Source organism: Mya arenaria, chromosome 12 (genome assembly GCF_026914265.1).
Source record: "Mya arenaria isolate MELC-2E11 chromosome 12, ASM2691426v1".
Lineage (NCBI taxonomy): Eukaryota > Metazoa > Mollusca > Bivalvia > Myida > Myidae > Mya > Mya arenaria.
In genome coordinates, this window is record NC_069133.1 from 49,229,823 (window position 1) to 49,250,137 (window position 20,315).

Genomic DNA, 20,315 nt, shown 5'->3' on the forward strand with positions numbered 1-20,315 from the left:
AGTAAAATGAATAAAAGGATAAACAACACCCCTACAATGGATAAAGTGTTAAGCCAAATATATTCACAGTACAATAAACATTTATAGCAATTAATGATATTTTAAAATTAAACAACCAAGAAAAGAAAGGGCAAAAAATCGCAAAGCCTAGGTATTTTGAGGCTAGTCAAGCCTTGCGCACGTCCAAAGTACAACAAAAGTATTTGTAAAACAAAAAGACGAACAAAATCCCTACTCAGTATGCAGTAACGTGTGTAAAAAAATAAAACAATCTAGAAACGTTAGAAAAATAACTGATAGGTTTTCCTTCATTGAAAGCTAAGCTTCTGTAAAAGAAGATACGAGACAACTGCTTTAGCGTGTTCACAAGTGAATGGGCAAATTGACGTCTTCATTAAAAATACGATCTAACTAGAGAGACTAGAGCAGCTGCCATATTTTATAGTGCTCTTGTTAGGAGCAAACTAGGCTATCAACGATGGACCCATTACCCTACTAAGGAATGGAGTATGATACACTAACGGATCCAGAGGGGCCACATGATTACGCCAAAACGAAACAACTTAAGACAGCTATACTCATATTTTTTGTTCTTTGGTTGAGGGTGAAGCTTCAGCACGTTATACCAACCATAACGTCAATTCTGGGATCTGTCCTTCTAATGTGTCAGTCTTAAGTATGAGGAAATAAAATAATGGCACATCGATCAAAGTCGGAAAAAACATCAACGAGAGATACGTGGAAACAATAACGGATTACTTTGACATTGAAATAAAGTTTATCAGTACATGTTGGGTATTTGATAACGTAAGACTACCGGTAATAAGCACACTCTCCCGGAACGACTACAAGTATCGAAATCAATTATGGTGTTAATATGCACGTCATTAAACATGCTAAATCTTTTCTGGCTTAAGTTACTAATTTACGCACTGCTACCATTAGTATTTATATATTTGTCTATAAAAAGGGTAGCACATGTGAGACAGAAGTAACAACTGTTTTCTGCACGTACGCTTTCTTTTCCTTCTTTTATCTAATAAAGGAAAGTACATTATTACTCCAATATAATCTTGTCAATATTTATTTATTAAGAGAATTGTCTCATTTGAAATCAAATTTAATTAATGCATATTAATGAAGATACACTTACACAAGTTAAAAACGTATAGAGAAATCGATTGAGGGTAACGTTAGCCATAAGACATGACAAAGGAATGTTAATTATGGGTCCCAACTATGTAGCATGTATTCAATCAATTATACAAATACATTGTATACGAAAAGGAGTATGTATCGTATTTGAAATATAAAACACATTTCATTATATAACACAATTGCGAATGTACATTTGTTCTATGGTTAAATGTAACAAATAGCAGATACTATTAATTAAAATAAAGAAGGATTTCATCTACCGTAGATACAATACATCGCTTTGGTCATAGACCATTTGTTAGTCAATTTGCATATCGATAGCAACATTAATATATACAATTAACTCACCCATCATGAAATTTGTTTATCCGAAAAGCGGTAAGAATATTATCCGTAAAGAGGCGTTCGACACTTTAAGCCCAAAATACGAAATGCCTTAAAACCCGCTGCTTTCAATCCTCGATTTGATATGAACTATCGAAAAAGGACATTGGTTTTTGAGTAACATTAGCTACAGAGCGAAAAATAGTTAAAAAGTGGTCTTGGTTATATTCGTACTCTGTAAACAACAACTATCATTATCAAATTACGTCCTTATACGTTATATGTCCTTTTAAATATATCAGTCCGCGAGAAAACGTAAATCGTCTGCGCATATGAATAGAAATTGAAGGAATGCGCCTAAACCAAACGTCGTTCGAATGGGAATGACAATTTATTTCCGCTTTTGTTTATAATAAAGTAGTGAAATGTTATTTTCATATGCGATATGTTTTACAACGACAAAATATAACGTAACACCAAAGTGATTTAGGGTCCTATATGGGGCAAATATCAAACATATAAAGTTAATTTAGTAAAACTGTTTCTGCAATATCTTTCTATGAATGAATTGGTGTAAGCGCCCATTAAATATGAATACGTTCCTCCCTATTACTATTGTCATAGTTGTTTTCATAATGAGGTGTAGATTTTGTCATATCCGTTGAATGCTATAATGCAATTATAAGTCAAAGACTAGATTAGAATAACTTCCTGTTAAAACACGAGGTTCTATTTGTCAATATTTGAAAGTTCTCAAAAATATGTGAAGAACAAATTCGTTCACTTTCAAAATATTTATCCACATATATGCATGAACACAATCTAGGTCAGGCACCGTTTTACCGAGATGTCAAGATAAATATTAATTGCAATGGCGATTCATCGTGAATCAGTCTGTCGGGCAATCTGATGAATATTTAAAGACTACATCAAAGCGGATTATTTGTATTCATGCTGCTACTAAGTTCAAGCAACAGTTAAATACCAAGTTACTCCATTGTAACGAGATTCACCTTGATTTGTATTACCTTGATTTGTATTACAAGTGTCGGGCTTTGTTGCACAATGTTACGATCAACCAGAGACAACTCTCTCAGTATACATAAGGTCTTAAATACCTAAGAATATACGAATGTACAAATGTAATCGTTCGGCAAACACAACGTTATCATGTTCTGTTTGATTATAAATATTGTCCCGAATTTGTGTCCAAACACAAACAAAGGTGGAACGGTCTCTGAAAGTTTTCCCTTTGACAGTTATGTATATGTTTATATTTATATTAAATATAAAAGTCCACAAGAAAATTTATTTCTTCTCCTTGCAATTTAGAAGCTGATCTAAGGTTCTCTGTCTCACAATGTAAGTGTTCATGATTTAATTGCAACATGCAATTAACATCAGAACTCTAGAAATACAATATGCTTTTTACGATTTGATGCTTTTCAATATATTATTAAATAGAACCTCCATAATTTAATGTTGTGTGGCATGGGGTAATTTTGTACAATATGTAACACCGAACTACTTTGGTGCATTCTTTAAAACGCAATAGAATCATTTGAAAAGCGTTCGAACGGTGCATTTAGACCCAATCTCTTTAACTTTAAATATTTAACAGATATTGCTCATTATCCTCACGAATAAAAGCAAATATCGTTATAGTCTTATTATCTTATTATCGAAATCGCCGATTATGCTTTTAGAAAAAGAAATTGAATTAAAAAGATGGTAAACATCTGCAATTTAGTCTTCAATGTGGACATTGGTTCCAAAATGAAGATGCCGTATTAAGACGATAGCATAAACGTGTTTTAATTACGATATTTTTATGTATACGTGCGCGTTGTCTTTTAATGTTGTGATTCCCTCGTTAAATGATATTGTCACTATGAACAAAATGTATAAAACGAATACAATCATTTCAAATGATATGACACTATAATATTCAGCTTTGATAGTTAATTGCTGCATTTTTAAAAATCAGCTAGTTAGATATGAAAGGTTGCAAACATTTTGTCTTTAGTAATATAAACCATCAACAGATCAAGCAGACACATATCCATGTCTATTTAAGTCATAGCTTGAACAAAAGACCCGAATGAAAAGTTATATCAACATTGGAAAAGTGTTTGCATCCAAGAACGAACTCATTTGTATTGGGGGGTTTTATATAAAAGGGGTAGAGTGTGGATTTTAATTCCCTACAGGTTTAATTCGCTTAAAATGTTTGAATACTGGTGTCTAGACAAGCGTTCCAATAACAATGCGTAAAACTGTTTTTGTCAAATGAATTGCTGCAGATAATTTCCACAATATTTTGACATTTAAATTAGTTTTGCTCATGTCAGAAAAAAAATGTAATTTTGTTATAGTCATCATTCGTTAAATATATGTTAATGTACAATCAACTTGCAAATATTGCTGAACAGAAATGTTCCTTCTTAGGTTATACTTATTTTGTACTTGCAAATAAATATATTTTGTGACTTATAGTCGCATTAAAGTTAAGTGATTAAGTAACGAGTCAAAGCTCGAAAATAGTTATTTAATTTCTGGAAAATATTTCTCAAAAAGACAGTAAATATAAGTACGCTTTAATTGATTGGCGTCTTGTTTATAAAGACCTTAGAGCGGGATGTCGACTCCCAGAGAAGGATTGTTTTCAATAATCGTTCATGCAGGAGGAACACTGGCTTCAAGGCAACGGAATGAGAGGCTGTCGTCTGGATATTGTTTCCAAATTATTACTAGGTTCAGAATGGTTTGGTTTGCATTAGACAACAGCATTAATGCAATGAACTATTAATTCAATTAATTTATTCAATATGGTATCGTCTTTTAGAAAATAATTGTTAAAAGAAGAGAGTTTATAAAATATTTTTAACAGGAATTTGTGTATGCCATTCGTTTGGACATTAGTCCAGTAAATACAAGCTATTGTTCTTTAGCACTCATGGAAACATGTATAAGATGTCGAAAACAAATAAGCATAGAAAACGCAATATATATAAACGCGAGTTTCTAAAGTCAATGGCGTACGCGTTTATTTGAGATCAGCTCGAGAAATCCTCTGCGTAAAAGCTACAAGACCATGCAAATTTAAAAGAATGTACTTAACCTTATCAATGGATGAGTGGTAAAGCCGAATATTTTAATCTATAGCCATGAACGACATCTTTAAATAAAACAACCAAGAAAAGAAAGAACAGAAATGTGCAAGCCTAAGTAAGTTGAGGGCGGGCAAGCCTTATGCCCGTCCAGAGTGCAACAAAAGTATTCGTCAAACGATTTTGACGTACTTTTCTAATTAGACAGTCGGACGTTATGTATTAACAATAAGAGACAGAAAATCCAGATGCATTAGTTAGACGAGCTGAGAGCTTTTCCTTTACTTCGGGTTAAGCTTCTGAAAAGAAAGATACGAGTCAACTGCTACAGCGTTTTCACGTGTGAATTGGCAAATTGACTTCTTCATTGAATATACGATCAAACTAGAGGGACTAGACCAGCTGCCATAATTTACAGTAATCTTGTTACAAGCAAACTAGGATACCAACGATCGACCCATTTCTCTCCTGACGAAACGAGTATAACACATAGGCGGATTTAGAGGGCGATGTTTTCTATTACAATATTGTGTAATGAACAAGGGAAAACACCACCAGTATTAATTACTTTTTATTTAAAAAATCCGATTATAGTCTATTTACCAAAACATGTTCAGCGCTGCAAGGCAAGTTCATAAAATTATCTTCTTTGAAACCAAATTTAATTCATTTATATTGATTGATATACATTAACAAGTTAACAACGAAAAATATAGAGAAAACGATTGAGGCCAATGTAACACCCATAAGACATGACAAATAAATGGTAATATACCTCAAAGGACACTGGTGTAAAACACAAATTTAAATTATACAAGTATAATATGGATGGTATGTACCGTCTTTGAAATATAAAATGCATTTCTGGTGACAGAAAATCAGATCGCAGATTTTTTGTTTAAATATAAAAACAGATGTTTTATGCATTTTTTAAACCGTTACGAACGGTTTAAGCCATACAACATTAATTTTCGAACGGAAATATGAAAATCTTTGACATGATCTTATATCATTTGTTTGCATATATTTTCGTAAAAAAATGCTCTTTTTAAGACAAAAAAAGTTGGTCAATCTGTGAGAGTGCAGCTTCAAAAACCCGCAGCTATTAATGTTTATCCTCGATTTGGCGGAAACTATAGAAAATGGACACTGTTTTTTATGTGTAATATTAGCAACAGAGCGCCTTATAATTATACAGAGGGTTTGGATTACGTTCGTAGTCCGTACACAACAACTATCATTATCAAATAATGATCGACTTTGGTCATTTATAAATATATGTATTTCCTTTCTGCTGGCTTATATGTCATTTTTAACTCATGAGGACACAAGGCACCGTAAATGGTTTGCAAATACGATGAGAAAAAAGGAAATGATTCTCTTCCAAACGTAATGACAATTTATATCCGCTTTTGTTTCTAATAATGCAATGAAATGTTATTTCTTAGGCAATATGCTTTGAAACAGAAAAATATAAAGTAACTTCAAAGTCATAGATTAACCATTTACGGTAATGAAACTACCATATAAGGGTCTTATATGGGGAAAATATCAAACATATGACGATGATTCGATAATACAGTTTCTGTAACATTGTAAAGTGTTCTATAAATGAATTGATATAAGAGCATAGCATAATGCACTTATAATTCGAACTCGCGCTGTGAAAAACAGGCAGATAAACTACGTGGTTCGTTTTGACAATATCTAAATGTTCTAAGAAATATGTTATGATGAAATTTCTTCACTTTCATAATATTTCTCCACATATATGCATGTACACAAAACAGGTCATACACCGTTTTACCGAGATGTCGAGATAAGTATTAAGTGCAATGGCGGTCATCATGAATCAGTCTGTCAGACAATCTGATGAATATTTAAGGACTACATCAAAGGGGAGTCTTTGTTTTCCTGCTACTAATAAGTTCAAGGTACAGTTAAATACCAAGTTATTCGATTTTAACGTGATTCTCCTTGATTTGTATAACATGTGTCTTTTCATGTTGCACAATGTAACGATCAACTAGAGTCAACTCTCTTAGTATACATGGGTTCTTGAGAGTATACGAATGTACCTCTGATATCCCTGACATCGGTCAGCAAACACAATGTTAACATGTTCCCGGTGATAAGGAATGTCCCCCAAAATGTAAGCCCAACATTTCAACAACAAAAACTTATTCATGAAACTTTTTACTTAGTGTTTAGAAACGTGAAGCGAACCTAAATTTATTTATTTTTCTTTAATTTTAGATGATAATCTATTTTTCTTTCTACATCTCACAATGTAAGTTTTTTATTATTTAATTGCAACATACCATAAACATCAGCACTCTAAAAGTACAATATGATTTTTACGATTTGAGGTTTTGCAAACTGTTCTAAAAAATCCACAATTAATTGTTTCGTGACATAGAGTAATTTTGCACTCTATGTAACACCGAGCTACTTTGTCGCATACGTTAAAAGGCCAATGGATCATTTGAAAAGCGTGCGTATGTTGCATTTATATCAAATCTCCTTGAATATTTAAAAGCTATTGCTTATAACATTTTTAAAAACGTCAAATATTTTATAGTTTTACTGAAAAATCGAATTCGCCGACTTTTCTTTTCAATTATTGAAATTCAATTAAAAAGAGGGCGAATACTTGAATTTTAGTATTCAATATGGACGTTAAATTGACATTAAAGAAGCTGTTTTTAGGCGATAGCATAAACGTGTACTGATAACGAAATTTTAATGTGTATGTGTGCAATTTCTTGTGAAGTTCTGATTCCCTCGTTAAATGTTGTTAGATAAAGTACGTTAAATGTTCGTTTGGCCATGTTCGTTTAGTGTCTGTAAGGCCATGCTCGTTTAATATCTGTTCGGCCATAATATAAATGAGTTTGTTCGGCCTTCTTATTTTACTGTCAGTTTAAATTTTCAGAACAGATGATGGGATACTGGCGTCAAGACAACTGTTTCGTTTTTCTATTCGTATATAATGCACCTTCCTATTGACATTAATTTATTATATATCAGGAATTGGATTTCGTTTATCTGAGCATTTCGTTAAAAATATGTATACCGTGTGCATGCGTCTAATGCAGAGCAAAAATGTTTCTCTTGAAATTATAATTGTACAAAACGAAATAAGTCTAGAAAATAGTAATTTTATTACCGGACACTATTCCGAAACCAAGACAGTTTACAAGAGTACGTGCCACTTGATAAGTGTCCTGTTTTTTCAGGAACTCAGTACGGAAAGTCGAATCCCAGAAGAAGATTATTTACCATAATAGTGCAGAGGGTTTAAACAATGGCTTTAAGACAGCGGAATTATAGACTATCGTCTTCATATTGATGTTATACTGATATTAATATTTTCAATTTCGAACTAGTTTTAGAATATATTGGTTTGAAAAAGACGCCAGGCTAAATGCAAGAAACTAGTTATTCATTTTATCTATTCAATACAAAATCGTCTAGGTAAGATATTGCTCTAAAGGTATATAAATTAGCAGATCATTACACAACTGAATTACCACAAAGTAATACTTTGATATTGCGTATATTACAATTTCATTAAATTGATCCTTAAAATATACTGGGATTTTATTTGTAAAGAAGGTCTAGACTGGCATGCTCGAGTAATAAATAAGTCATACGAGATCACTCAAATACACCTTTAAAGTTTAATCGTTAAATTCATGAAGATTAATACTGAATGGTGAAAGTGTGGAAGATTTGCGTGTGCTGTTGTTGATCATCATTCAGACACCATCACATAATAATGATTGTATTATTAAATAGCCAAGGAAGACGCTTGTTAAGACGTATACATACCACCGCATGACATACGAATTCTAAACAAAACTGCAGTTTGTCATGACATACACTGATCTACTGTATTTTCTTCATCCTTACTTCTTCTCAACAATTGATTTGCCATACAATTATTCATCTGCAGTCAAACATAAACATGTCTCTTACATTTTATTAGTATGGTAGTGGACTCAATAAAACGATATGATGATTAAGTAGCTATTTTTGGAGAAATATTAACCAATCAATAAACATTTGGATAATTTTGATCAAACTAAAACTTAAGCGGTTTTATTGATTTCGCTGGAGAAGGAATAAGCTGCAAACGGCCAACGAATTTAAAGATGATAAATGCATGAGACATGTTTGAAATTTGAACAAGAAAGGTTATCATTATTAAAACTTCACTAATTATCAAACATGAGGTCAACTCATTGATCTTGAAACCGGGCCTTCTTCACCAAAAAGCAAGTTATAGGCAGATGGTACTTAACAGTGTATATAACAAAACCCATCATATGAACATATATTTTTCTTTCGTTCTTATAAAACATTACAATAGATCCAAAGCAGCGTTTAATAGCATTCTGCGTAGCATGTATAAGAGACTGCAGGCAAACAAACCCTCAAAAACCTGACAACCGGAATCTTAATTGTAATAAATGTTAAGCCTATTATAAGAATAAGATCCATAAATCCATGAATTATATCTTAATAGTTTTACAACCAAACAATGAAAACGAAACAAAAGCTATATTGCTTTCTTACTCAGTCTGAGGTTAAGTGAAAATATTAAGAGACATTCAATCCAGAAACATCACTACGTTATGTATCACGCAAAGTGTCAGGTATTCCGTTACTGAGGCCTAAACTTCGAAGATTCGTTACAACCTCTTTAGTGTTTTTACAAATGAAATGGCGAATTGACGTCTTCATTGAAAATACGATGAAATCTGAGAGACTAGCACAACTGCCATAATTTACAGTGATGTTGTTGAAAGCAACATATTATACCAACGATCGACCCATTCTGTTTATCTCCTGACGAATGGAGTATAACGAAATGCAATAGGGGATCCACAGGGCGACGCTGTTATACCAAAATAACTCATATTTGGTCGATAAGAACCATCATGTTCCCGTGGAGAGGTGACGCACTCTGAGTTGTTTCTCCGATTCACGCATTATGTAACGTCAAAACATGGATCTGTGTATTTAATTGGTCCTACTTGGGTATCCAACGAAATGTTAAGACACAAAATTAAATTCGAACAAATCACGAACGTAATATACTTAAAACAAAGACGGATTTAATTTACAAAAGATATATAATTAATCACTTCATTTTTGAAATGCGTAACGAAAGACTACCCGTAAGTATCAGTAGCGCCATATGCGAATGAATCTATTGAAATTAGCCCTGGGGATAAAATGCTTACCGAAGTAAATAGTCTGATCTTAATGTTAGCTCACTGTATTTATAATAGTTAAATGACATTTGTAATAGCTTACCGAGCATATACCCTTTTTAGTCATGTATCAGTTATTTAAAAAAAAGAATACGTTGACTGATTGTTACAAATATGTCAATAGCATGTACTTTTGCCGGAATAAGTCAAGCATATTATTCTTATACCTTTATTTTGTGTCAAATATTACGGGTTTTTTTTAATAATACACACAATATCGTTCTTAGAGATTCTAGTAGTAATTAAATACAAGCTTTCAATTTAAACAAAATAGAAATGTTATGTTCTGGTTAAAAAGAATTAAATAAATTGCGGTTATACTCAGTTTTACAATTCATGTTAATCGATGCAATTCGTGTTAATCAAATTGTCCTATTTGGGATCAAATTTTATTCACTCGTACTGATAATGATACACTTATAAAGGTTCGCAACAAAACAGAACAGTAAACAGATAAAGGGCAATGTTTTATTTATAAGGTATGACAAAGGAATGGTTATTATAATCAAAGGTCATCGGCCCAAGATATGTCGAATTTAATTACACAAATTCACGAACATATAACGTACTTCTTTTTTACATAATACCATGTTTGCGACTAACCTTTTGTTATCTGGTTGAATGTAATAAATTACATAGAAATCGTCAATGTTGGTGTGACCCGGTAGTCATTGAAATCAATACCTATTTATTAGATAGTGCAAACCTTAAACTGCACTATGGTCATATGCGATGCTTATTAAATATAGATACAAGTTTCCATATATAAAACAAACTTACCCATTTTGTGATTTGTGTATCCGAAAAACGGTTAGATTAATATCCGTTAAGATGCGTTCGACACTTTGAGCCAAACAAACGCAATGAAGCTATCAATGAAAATTTTGACTCAACAGAAACTATCGAAAATTGACATCGGGTTTTTTTTGTAATACTAGCTACAGAGCGCCTAATAGTTCTAAAGTGGTTTTGATACGCGCGAACTCCGTTCATAACAAGTCTCGTTTATCAAATACCGATCAGCGTTAGCTCATATATATAAGAGTTCGCCTTCTGCTGGCTATTATGTCCGTCTTAACGGATTTACTGAATTTATGAGACCACCACGCACCGTAAATCGTCTGAAAATATGGATGAGTCTTAACCAAACAGCTTTCTATGGAAATGACAATTTATTTCCACTTTTGTTTCAAATAATGCATGAAATGTTATTTCACATGCAATATGCTTTAAAAATCACAATTTAAACTAATGTTTTAGTGATTTAATATTAGCAACCATTAAATCAGCACTTTCAAAGATTGACCGTTTTGACAATTTGATATTATTTGTGTCTTGAATAGAACCAATTTTTGTGTTAGATCTGGAATTCAGTAATATTAGGAGGCTGCCTAATTATTAGATTACAGATTTGATATTGATGATCAATACATGCTTTTATTGCTCAAAGTATTGTTAACGCTTTAAAAAAAATGAAATATTCGGCCGTGTTGAAGTTGATACTTGTTATATTGTGAGTTATCATTGGACAGGACGGGATTTTACAAAAATCAGCTGATTCTGAGACAAAAAAAAATGTCAAAACAGTCATTCTGTGAGAGTTCTAATCCAAACCTCTATTGTCAAAACTATTCTCAAAATGTGAGGGAAATAATGCAATTATAAATCGAACACTCGCTGTGAAAACCTGGCTTTTCAAAGCATGCTATTTGTTTTGTGACCTTTTAAACGTTCTTAACATTCAATTGCTATATGTTTAAAATATTTCATAGCAAATACGGCTTTTCATAAAAGAGGCAACGTTTGACTGAGATGTAAGGATGTGTAGTATTAATTACGACCATGATCATCATGAACAAATCTGTCAGACAAGCTGATGAATTTTAAAACAGTTTATCAAAGGGTGTTATTGTTTTCGTGCTTCTTCTAGGTTCAAGTCCATGTTAATTCCCAAATTATTCGAGTCATACATTATTTTCTTTGATATGTATTCAATGTTTCTGTTCATGTTACACAATGTTATGATGTGATCTATCCATGCTCTTCCCCTTTTTCATACTACAAACGCATTTTACCACCTATTACTTTTTATATATGTCATTCACCTTTCACCATATCTATCCGATTATAACGATAAGATCAAACTACAAAATAATTACAACATGTGCATCATTAGAAACATCTATAATGAGTAACAAAATCCAGGCATAGCATAAGCTTACAATCTTCTTTCTCAATTTTGTCAAAATTAATTTGTTTTATGCATATTCCAAATGTTTACCGTTCAGTTATTATAACCAAAGAAGACCCTTAATTTATAACTTAACATTGATTATGTTTTATATTGGTGTATCCTTTAAATGCTCCTGAATCATATTACTTTCTTTACATTTGAATGAGAATATGTGATTGTTTCACTCGCACAAACAATGTAGGTGTCAACAATGTAGGTGTTTTAAGCTTCAATTTCAATATACCATTAACATGATTAATCGAAAAGATAAAATGTATAATATATATACGCTTTTCTTTCAATAGAATGGTTTTTGAAAAAAAAACTAAAAAAGAAATTCCATAATCAATTGCTTCGAGACTTTGAGTAATATATCTTAATGTTTAACACCATCAATATTTAAAACGCCAGTGGATCATTTTAGAAGCGTGCCTACGTTGCATTAAAACTCAATCTCCTTAATTATTTAAAAGATATTTCTCATAACCCTCTCGAAAACGGCACATATATATTTAAAAGTAAAACTAAAAAATCGAATTTGCAGTTGTGAGTTTTTATATAATGAAATTGAATTAAATAGAACAGCTTGCATTTCGATTCTTTAATTTAGTTAAAATGACGTTATTTTTTAATGAAATACGTACATGCAATTAAAGGGAATCGTTTTCACTGAATATCAGAAGAAAGAATGTTAAATGACGATTTATTATATAGTATTAATTCATTTATTCTTCTTCATGTTCCCTAAGATTCTATCTAGATTGTTTTATTTTTTTAGGCAATGACAAGTGCAGATGGCATCAACGACATTGAAAGATATTCAAACGTAAATCGAAAATTAAAAGTGTTAAATAAAGAAGCTAGTCTAAGAAATAATAGTTTTGACTATTAAGAATCATGACAAACATGAAAAGGTCTTATATTATTTTGTGTGTTTTTTAAATTGGTAGGTTTTGATATCCGATATGATATAAAGAAATAAAGATGTTCTTGAACGAGACGAGAACCGTCATGTCACCTCTTAATGCAGCGGTTCTTTCAGAGAAAACATTGACGTCGTATTTCCACTTGCGTGATAAACTTCACTTATGCCTAGTTGTTTTGATTTATAGTGTAGACGAGTGCGTGTGTGTGTAGTCAATCATGAAAATATCAGTCCCTTTTCACTCTATTGTCTCGTTTAGTTCCGATCGATTTTTTTTTAAATGAATCATGGATACAGTAGGCCGTGGTGCAATACCACTTACAATTGGCTGTCGTACAGTTAAAGAGGTTGAGAACATGGCGCCAACGATGAGTTGACGAACATGACGTCTAAGAGAATATTTTGAACATGAAGAGAAAGGATCTGGTAAATATGACATCAAATAGACGGCTGTGAACATCACATTCAAATACATTCAAATATTTATTTATTGTATGAAGGCCTCCGGCCTCCGGCCCATATACAGATATGCATACATAAATACATATAAACAACGTGGAGTTGATCAAGCATAAAATTCACAAAATATTAGTTGTTAATATGGCATCATACATGTTAATCAACTATTGATACACTGTCTTAAATTTTGTCTGCATAATACAAATACATAGCTAATTTTTGCAAAATTTCTTCATTTTTTGTAGCTATTAATAGAAAGAACTTGTGAAGACTAGGGTAAACATAATACTTAGATGGTATATACACTTCTCTTATATCTCTATACAATGGACATTTGATAACAAAATGATATTCATCCTCAACAACATTTTTACAATATAAACCAAATCTATGGTCCCTATCAATTCCGGTATGCCTGCCTGTTTCGATAGCAAGGCGATGCGATGAACATCTAAAATTTGCTGAACATTGTAACACAGTTCACATAAAACAATCTGTGCCTGTAAAGCATTGCCCGTTAGGTATTTCTTCCGCCTTGTTCGTTAATTGTTTTAAAAGCCTCTTTAAAAGTGACTGTGATGCCTTGCTCGTTAAAGGTCTGTAAGGTATTGTTCGTTAAGTGTTTGTAAGGCGTTTGCAATAGAAGAAAATAGACAACCAGATCGCGCCCTTCTTCATTTCCACGACGTAGACTCCGTATTATGTTACTTATTGTAGACAACATAAATATTGTCAATCTAAAGTTGAATAAGTGATCGAGTTTGTTTCAAAATGTGATGTGTGTATAAACCAGGGATATCCGATGAATACTTGATTGTAGCAGAAAGGAAGAGCTTCGTATTTATCAAAATTCAGACAAAATACTGCGTTAAAAGGTGCAAGCCATTCCAATTGGCTTTGAAATGAACCTTATCAAACTGCATTGAATTGCCGAGGGATACAAAACATTTCAAAGATACGGCGTCTTTATGAATTTTCCTACTTGGCTGGTCCATTTTATTTCTACTGCAAAAAGTACAAATTTGTCATTAAAAGGCAACAGATCAGTACCTCATTTAAGTGGTAGATGTCAAAATATATGAAACGGATTTAATAAACTTAAAATAATGTGACATCTATACACAATTGAATCCTGACATTTGCATGTTTAAAAAATCTGCAAATTGATTCGAACATTTTTGCATCATCGTTCATATCATAAACAGTCCAAATGGGCACTTGGATATCCATTCGGTATAAAATCATTCCACGAACAAAACGACTCGAAGAAGGACATCTTAACACTTGACAATTGTAACAATCCGAGAAAGAAACCATGAGAACAGGTCATTTGATAAATGATTTGTTGTATTTTGGGACAGAATGTGGATGTTAGATCCCTACAGGAATGTTCACTCCGATAATGGAATAATGGCGTCAAGACAGCTGTTTCGTTTCTTATTCGAATATAATGCACCTTCCTGTTGACATTAATGCATTTTGTTGATTACAGGAAAAAATCGTTCACGTGAGCATTTCGTCAAGGATATGTAAACCAAGCGCATGCGTTTAGTCCTGAGCGAGAATCATACTTTTGATATTTTAAATCGTACTTTACGAAATACGTCTAGCAATTTTATTACCGAACAGTAGTTCTTAACCAAGGCAGTTAACATGAGTACGGGTTACTTGATAAGTGTCTTCTTTTATTAGGACCTAAGTGCGGGGTGTCGAATCCCGGTAGAGAATTGTTTTCTATAATATTGCATAGGGTAAAAAGAATGGCATAAAGACAAGGGAATGCTAGGCTATCGTCTCAATATAGATTTCAAATTTTGACCCGTTTTAGAATATAGTGGTTTGAAATAGATGGCAGGCTAAATGCAAGAATACTCGTTAGTCATTGTAAATATTCAAAACAAAATCTTCTAGGTCATATATTGCTTGAAGGATGTATCAATCATCAGACCAATACATACATAACTGAATTAAGTAATATTTTGATATTCCGTATATTACAAATGATTACAAATCCATCACTGTAACATTGAATCTTGAAGTATACAGGGACATTATTTTTACAGGAGGTAAACACTCTAATGCCTGAGAAGTATGTATATCAATCATACAAGAAGAGCCAAATACACATTTGAACTATCTTTTGAAATTTGTGAAGTTTGATGATTGATGGAATATGTCTTGAAGATGCTATTGTTTACCATCAATTCAATAATATTACATTTTGATATTGATCACATTATTTCATAGCCAAGGAAATGTATGCATAGTATTGCGTGAAAGATGAATTCTAGACAAAACTACGTTTGTCATGATATACTCTTAGTTCATGTTAGTATCCAGCAGTCAACTGTACAAACCTGTGATATGTGTTGACTCATTAACGATTTGATTTGTAAGTAGTGATTTTCGTATACAATTTGACCAATAAATATGCATTTAAAGAAGTTTAACCCAACCAAAGACTAATCTGTTTGTATTCATTTGGCTGCAAAAAATCGAGCTATAAGCGGCAAATTGTAGAAGTTGATTCATCCCAAAGATATGTTTCAAATTGGAACAACAATGGCTGTAATTTTTCAAACTCCTCCAAATGTCAAAGTTGAGGTCGAATTCTTAAGAAAAAATAAAACTGGGCCTTGTTCACAAGAAAGCATGATATAGGCAGTTGGTACTAAGCGATATATACAAGAATAAACAAAAACACCATATGAACATATATCGTTCTTATAAAACAATACGATATAAACAAGCTAGCGTTTATAGCCCTCTGCGAAACATATATAAGAGTCGACAAGCAAATAAGCCTTTAATAAACCTATGATGTTTACGTGATTGAACCGGAATCTAAATTCGCTGTTGACCAAACATGCATCATGGCTTGCCTGTTCACCCACTGCATACCTCATGCGGTGATAAATGCAAAAAGTAAATTCATCTCTACTCAGTCTGAAGTTTAGCGAGGAAATTAAAAGGCAAGAAATCCAGAAACATCACTCAGTTATTTGTCACGTAAATTGACAGGTTTTCCTATACTGAAGGTTAAACTTTCAAGGTACAAGGCAAGTGCGGAAGTGTTTTCTCAAGTGAATTGGCAGATTGACGTCGTCATTGAAAATGCAATGAAATTAGAGAGACTAGTCCAACTGCCATGGTTTAAAGTGATCTTGTTGGAAGCAACCTAGAATACTAACGATCGACCCATTCTGTTCATCTCCTTACGAACAGAGTATAACGGAATGCAATTGCGGATCCATAGGGCGACGCAATAACACCAAACTAAACCATATTTGTTTGAATTCATATAAAGCATTTTTGTTCCTATGGAGAGGGTTCGCACCCAGAGTTGTTCCTCCGATTTTCGCCTCCTTTAACGTGGATTAAATTCTTACTTAAATAACTCAGGGCAATTAGCACGTATTGAATTGACATTGAAGTATGATTTAGTCAATGCATGCTGGGTATGCGTTGACGAAAGACTACTGGTAATAATAAGAATCTACCAATACGAATGGAACTATTGAAATTAGCCCTGGCGATAAACTATCACTGTATCTCATTAATTATTTCAACAGCTACACTTTGTATTTATAGTATAACAATGAATATTGAAAGAGATTGGCAAGACTTTACCTTTTTTAAGTTTTGTGCCATTCATTTCACAAAGGTAGAATACGTTGAAGGATTGTTACAAATAGTTCCTTTACATTTACTTTGCCGTCTTTTATCTTATAAAAGCAAACATATTATAACACCGATATAATTGTGTCAAATATAACGTTTCCAATAAAAAATAATACATATAGTGTTGCTCATAGGGATTCCAAAGGAAGTTCGATTCAAGCTGTATTTTCAAACCAAATCGAAATGGTCTGTCTTGTTTAAAACAATAATAAACGTTACGATTATGGTCAGTTTAACAATACATGTTAGACGATGTAAGTGAAGTTTATCAACTTGCATTATTTGGAATCAAATGCATTCATATTAATGAGGATTTTCACCAAAAGCGAAAGTGAAAAGATATAGCGCAATGTATAATTCATAAGATATGACCAAGGTATTGAATGTTTTAAACAAAGGCCATCGGTCCAAGAAATGTAAAATGCCTTTATTTATACAAATTCACGAAAATATGAAGTACATCTCTTTTATATGAGACCTTGCTAGCGAGTATTCTTTTATATTCTGATTGAAAACATACATATAAAATATCAATTGTGACTGGCCTCCTTGTCATTGATTAATTAATTATTTATCTAGAAATATTTAATAAATAGTGGATACTATTTAATTATGCGTAATTATGCATACTATTATACACTATGGTACGGACAGGCTTTGAATGGCAATTGTCCATTTGCTATAATTATTATATATCGATATTAGCCTTCATATATATAAATAAAACAAACTTACCCATATTGAGATTAACGTATCCGAAAACGGTAAGAAAAAAATCCGTAAAGATGTTGGAAAATTCAGCCTAACAAACGGAATGCAGCTTTCAATGAAAATTCTTTACTCGACAGGAACTATCGAAACTTGACATTGGTTTTTTTTTAATACTAGCTACAGAGTGCCTAATAGTTCTCAAGTGGGGTTGGCTACGTTTGTACTCCGTCCACAACAACTCTCGTGTATCAATTAATGATCGACGTTTGCTCATATATATACCAAAGTTCGCTTTCTGCTGGCTATAATGTCCGTCTAAACGGATTTACTGTTATTATGGAACCACGAGGTACCGTAAACCGTCTGCGAATGTGTAGTGAAAAATGAATGCCTCTAAACCAAACAGCGTTCTTTGGATATTAAAATTATTTCCACCTTTGTTTGAAGTAATGCAGGTAATGTCACTTTATAGACGATACACATTCTAAACTAGTTCTTAAGTCTTTTGTTGACGGCTTACGATGTAGAGAATTCCATACTACGGTCTTATTATCATGCTGAAATATCAAACTTATGACGTTGAATCTATCAATCATTTTGAGTAACATGATTTAACAAATGAATTAAGGCAAGCACCAATCAAGTCAGCACTCATTACATAAATTTAGAATACGTTGCAGGATTATTTAAAATATTTCCTTAACATACACTTTTGCCGTACTTTATCTAATAAGTCAAGCATATTACCACACCTATAACATTGTGTCAAACATACGTTTCTTTTAAAATAATTTATAGAATATTTCTCTGAGATATTTTAAACGTAGTTCAATACCAGCTGTAAATTTGAACCAAATCGAAGTGTTCAGTTCTGTTTTTAAACAATAATATAAGTTATAGTCAGTCAACAATACATGCTAATCGATAGAAGTCGAGTTATCAAATTTTCTCATTTGGAAAAAAGTTTTAATCGTGTATAATGATGGGAATATATACACTTACAAAGGTTCACAAACGAATGATTATCATAATCAAAGACCATCGGTTCAAGATATGTAACATGCAATCAATCATACAAATTCACGAAAATATGACGTGCATCTCATATACACGGAATCATCTTTGCCATTGTATTTTCGTTTTCTTGTTGAATGTAATAAATTACTTAAAAGTTGTCCATTTTATGTGTGCACCACTAATCATTAAAATCTAAAGTTATTCAATAAATAGTGGATACTAAAATACACTAAAGCCATAATAGGCCTTTGAATGGCATTTGACCATTTGCGATGCCTATCATAATATCAGCTTTTGTTTATAAAACAAATTAACCCTTATTGAGATTTGCGTATCCGAAAAACGGTTAGATTAATATCCGTAAAGATCCGTTCGATACTTTGAGCTTAACCAACAAAATGCAGGTATCAATGAAAATTCTTTACTCGACAGGAACTATCGATATTGACATTGGGTTATTGTTTGTAATACAAGATACAGAGCGCCTAATAGTTCTAAAGTGGTTTTGGTACGCACCAACTCCGTCCATAACAAGTCTTGTGTATCAAATAACGATCAGCGTTAGCTCATACATATATAAGAGTTCGCCTTCTGCTGGCTATTATGTCCGTCTAAACGGATTTACTGAATTTATAAGACCACCAGGCACCGTAAATCGTCTGCGAATATGGCTGAGTCTTAACCAAACAGCTTTCTATGGGAATGACAATTAATTTCCACTTTTATTACAAATAATGCATGAAACATTATTTCATAGGCAATTTGCTTAAAATAAAAATAATTTAAACTAATGTTTAAGTGATTTATACACCGTTTACGATAAAGAGATTTCCGTATTTGGGTCTTACAATCATGTTTGAATATAAAACGTATGACTTTGAACCGATAGAATATTTTTTGTAAATTGTTTTTATAACCTCAGAAGACAATTTATTTATAACTTAACATTGGTTATATTTTATATTTGTGTACCCTTTAAATGCCCATTAGTCATATTCCTTTCTTTACATTTGAATGAGAATATGTGGTTGTTTCACTCCCACCAACAATGTAGGTGTTTTAAGATTCAATTTCAACATACTATTACACCAGTAATCATTTAATTGAAGCAGGATACAATAAACCGTAAACACAAAATATGAATAATCAAATACATTATGACCATTCGCTATACAAATTGTATATCGATAGTAGCATTAATATTAAAAAACCTTACCCATATTCAGATGTGTATCCGAAAAGCGGTAAGATTATTTCGTAAAGACACTTTTGTCCAAGCCAAAAATACGGAATGCCTTAAACCCCACAGCTATCAATGTGAATCCACGATTCGACAAGAACTATCGAAAATGGACGTTCGTACTCTATACACAACAACTACCATAATCAAATGATGATCGACTTTTTTCATTTAT

At 32.4% G+C, this 20,315-nt stretch overlaps 1 protein-coding gene across 3 annotated transcripts in view; it reads right to left on the reverse strand.

Annotated features, from left to right (window-relative positions):
- Window positions 1–20,315, reverse strand: part of LOC128211003 (Kv channel-interacting protein 4-like) — a 422,182-nt gene that overhangs the window by 267,296 nt on the left and 134,571 nt on the right. Inside the window, exon 1 of one of the 3 annotated variants that reach the window (XM_052915371.1) lies at window positions 10,655–10,673. The exons of the other annotated variants lie outside the window; for them this stretch is intronic. Coding sequence (XP_052771331.1) covers window positions 10,655–10,658 — 4 coding nt within the window. The 5' untranslated portion in view covers window positions 10,659–10,673. Of the gene's footprint in view, window positions 1–10,654; window positions 10,674–20,315 lie in introns of those variants that run through there. 3 annotated transcript variants of the gene reach the window in all.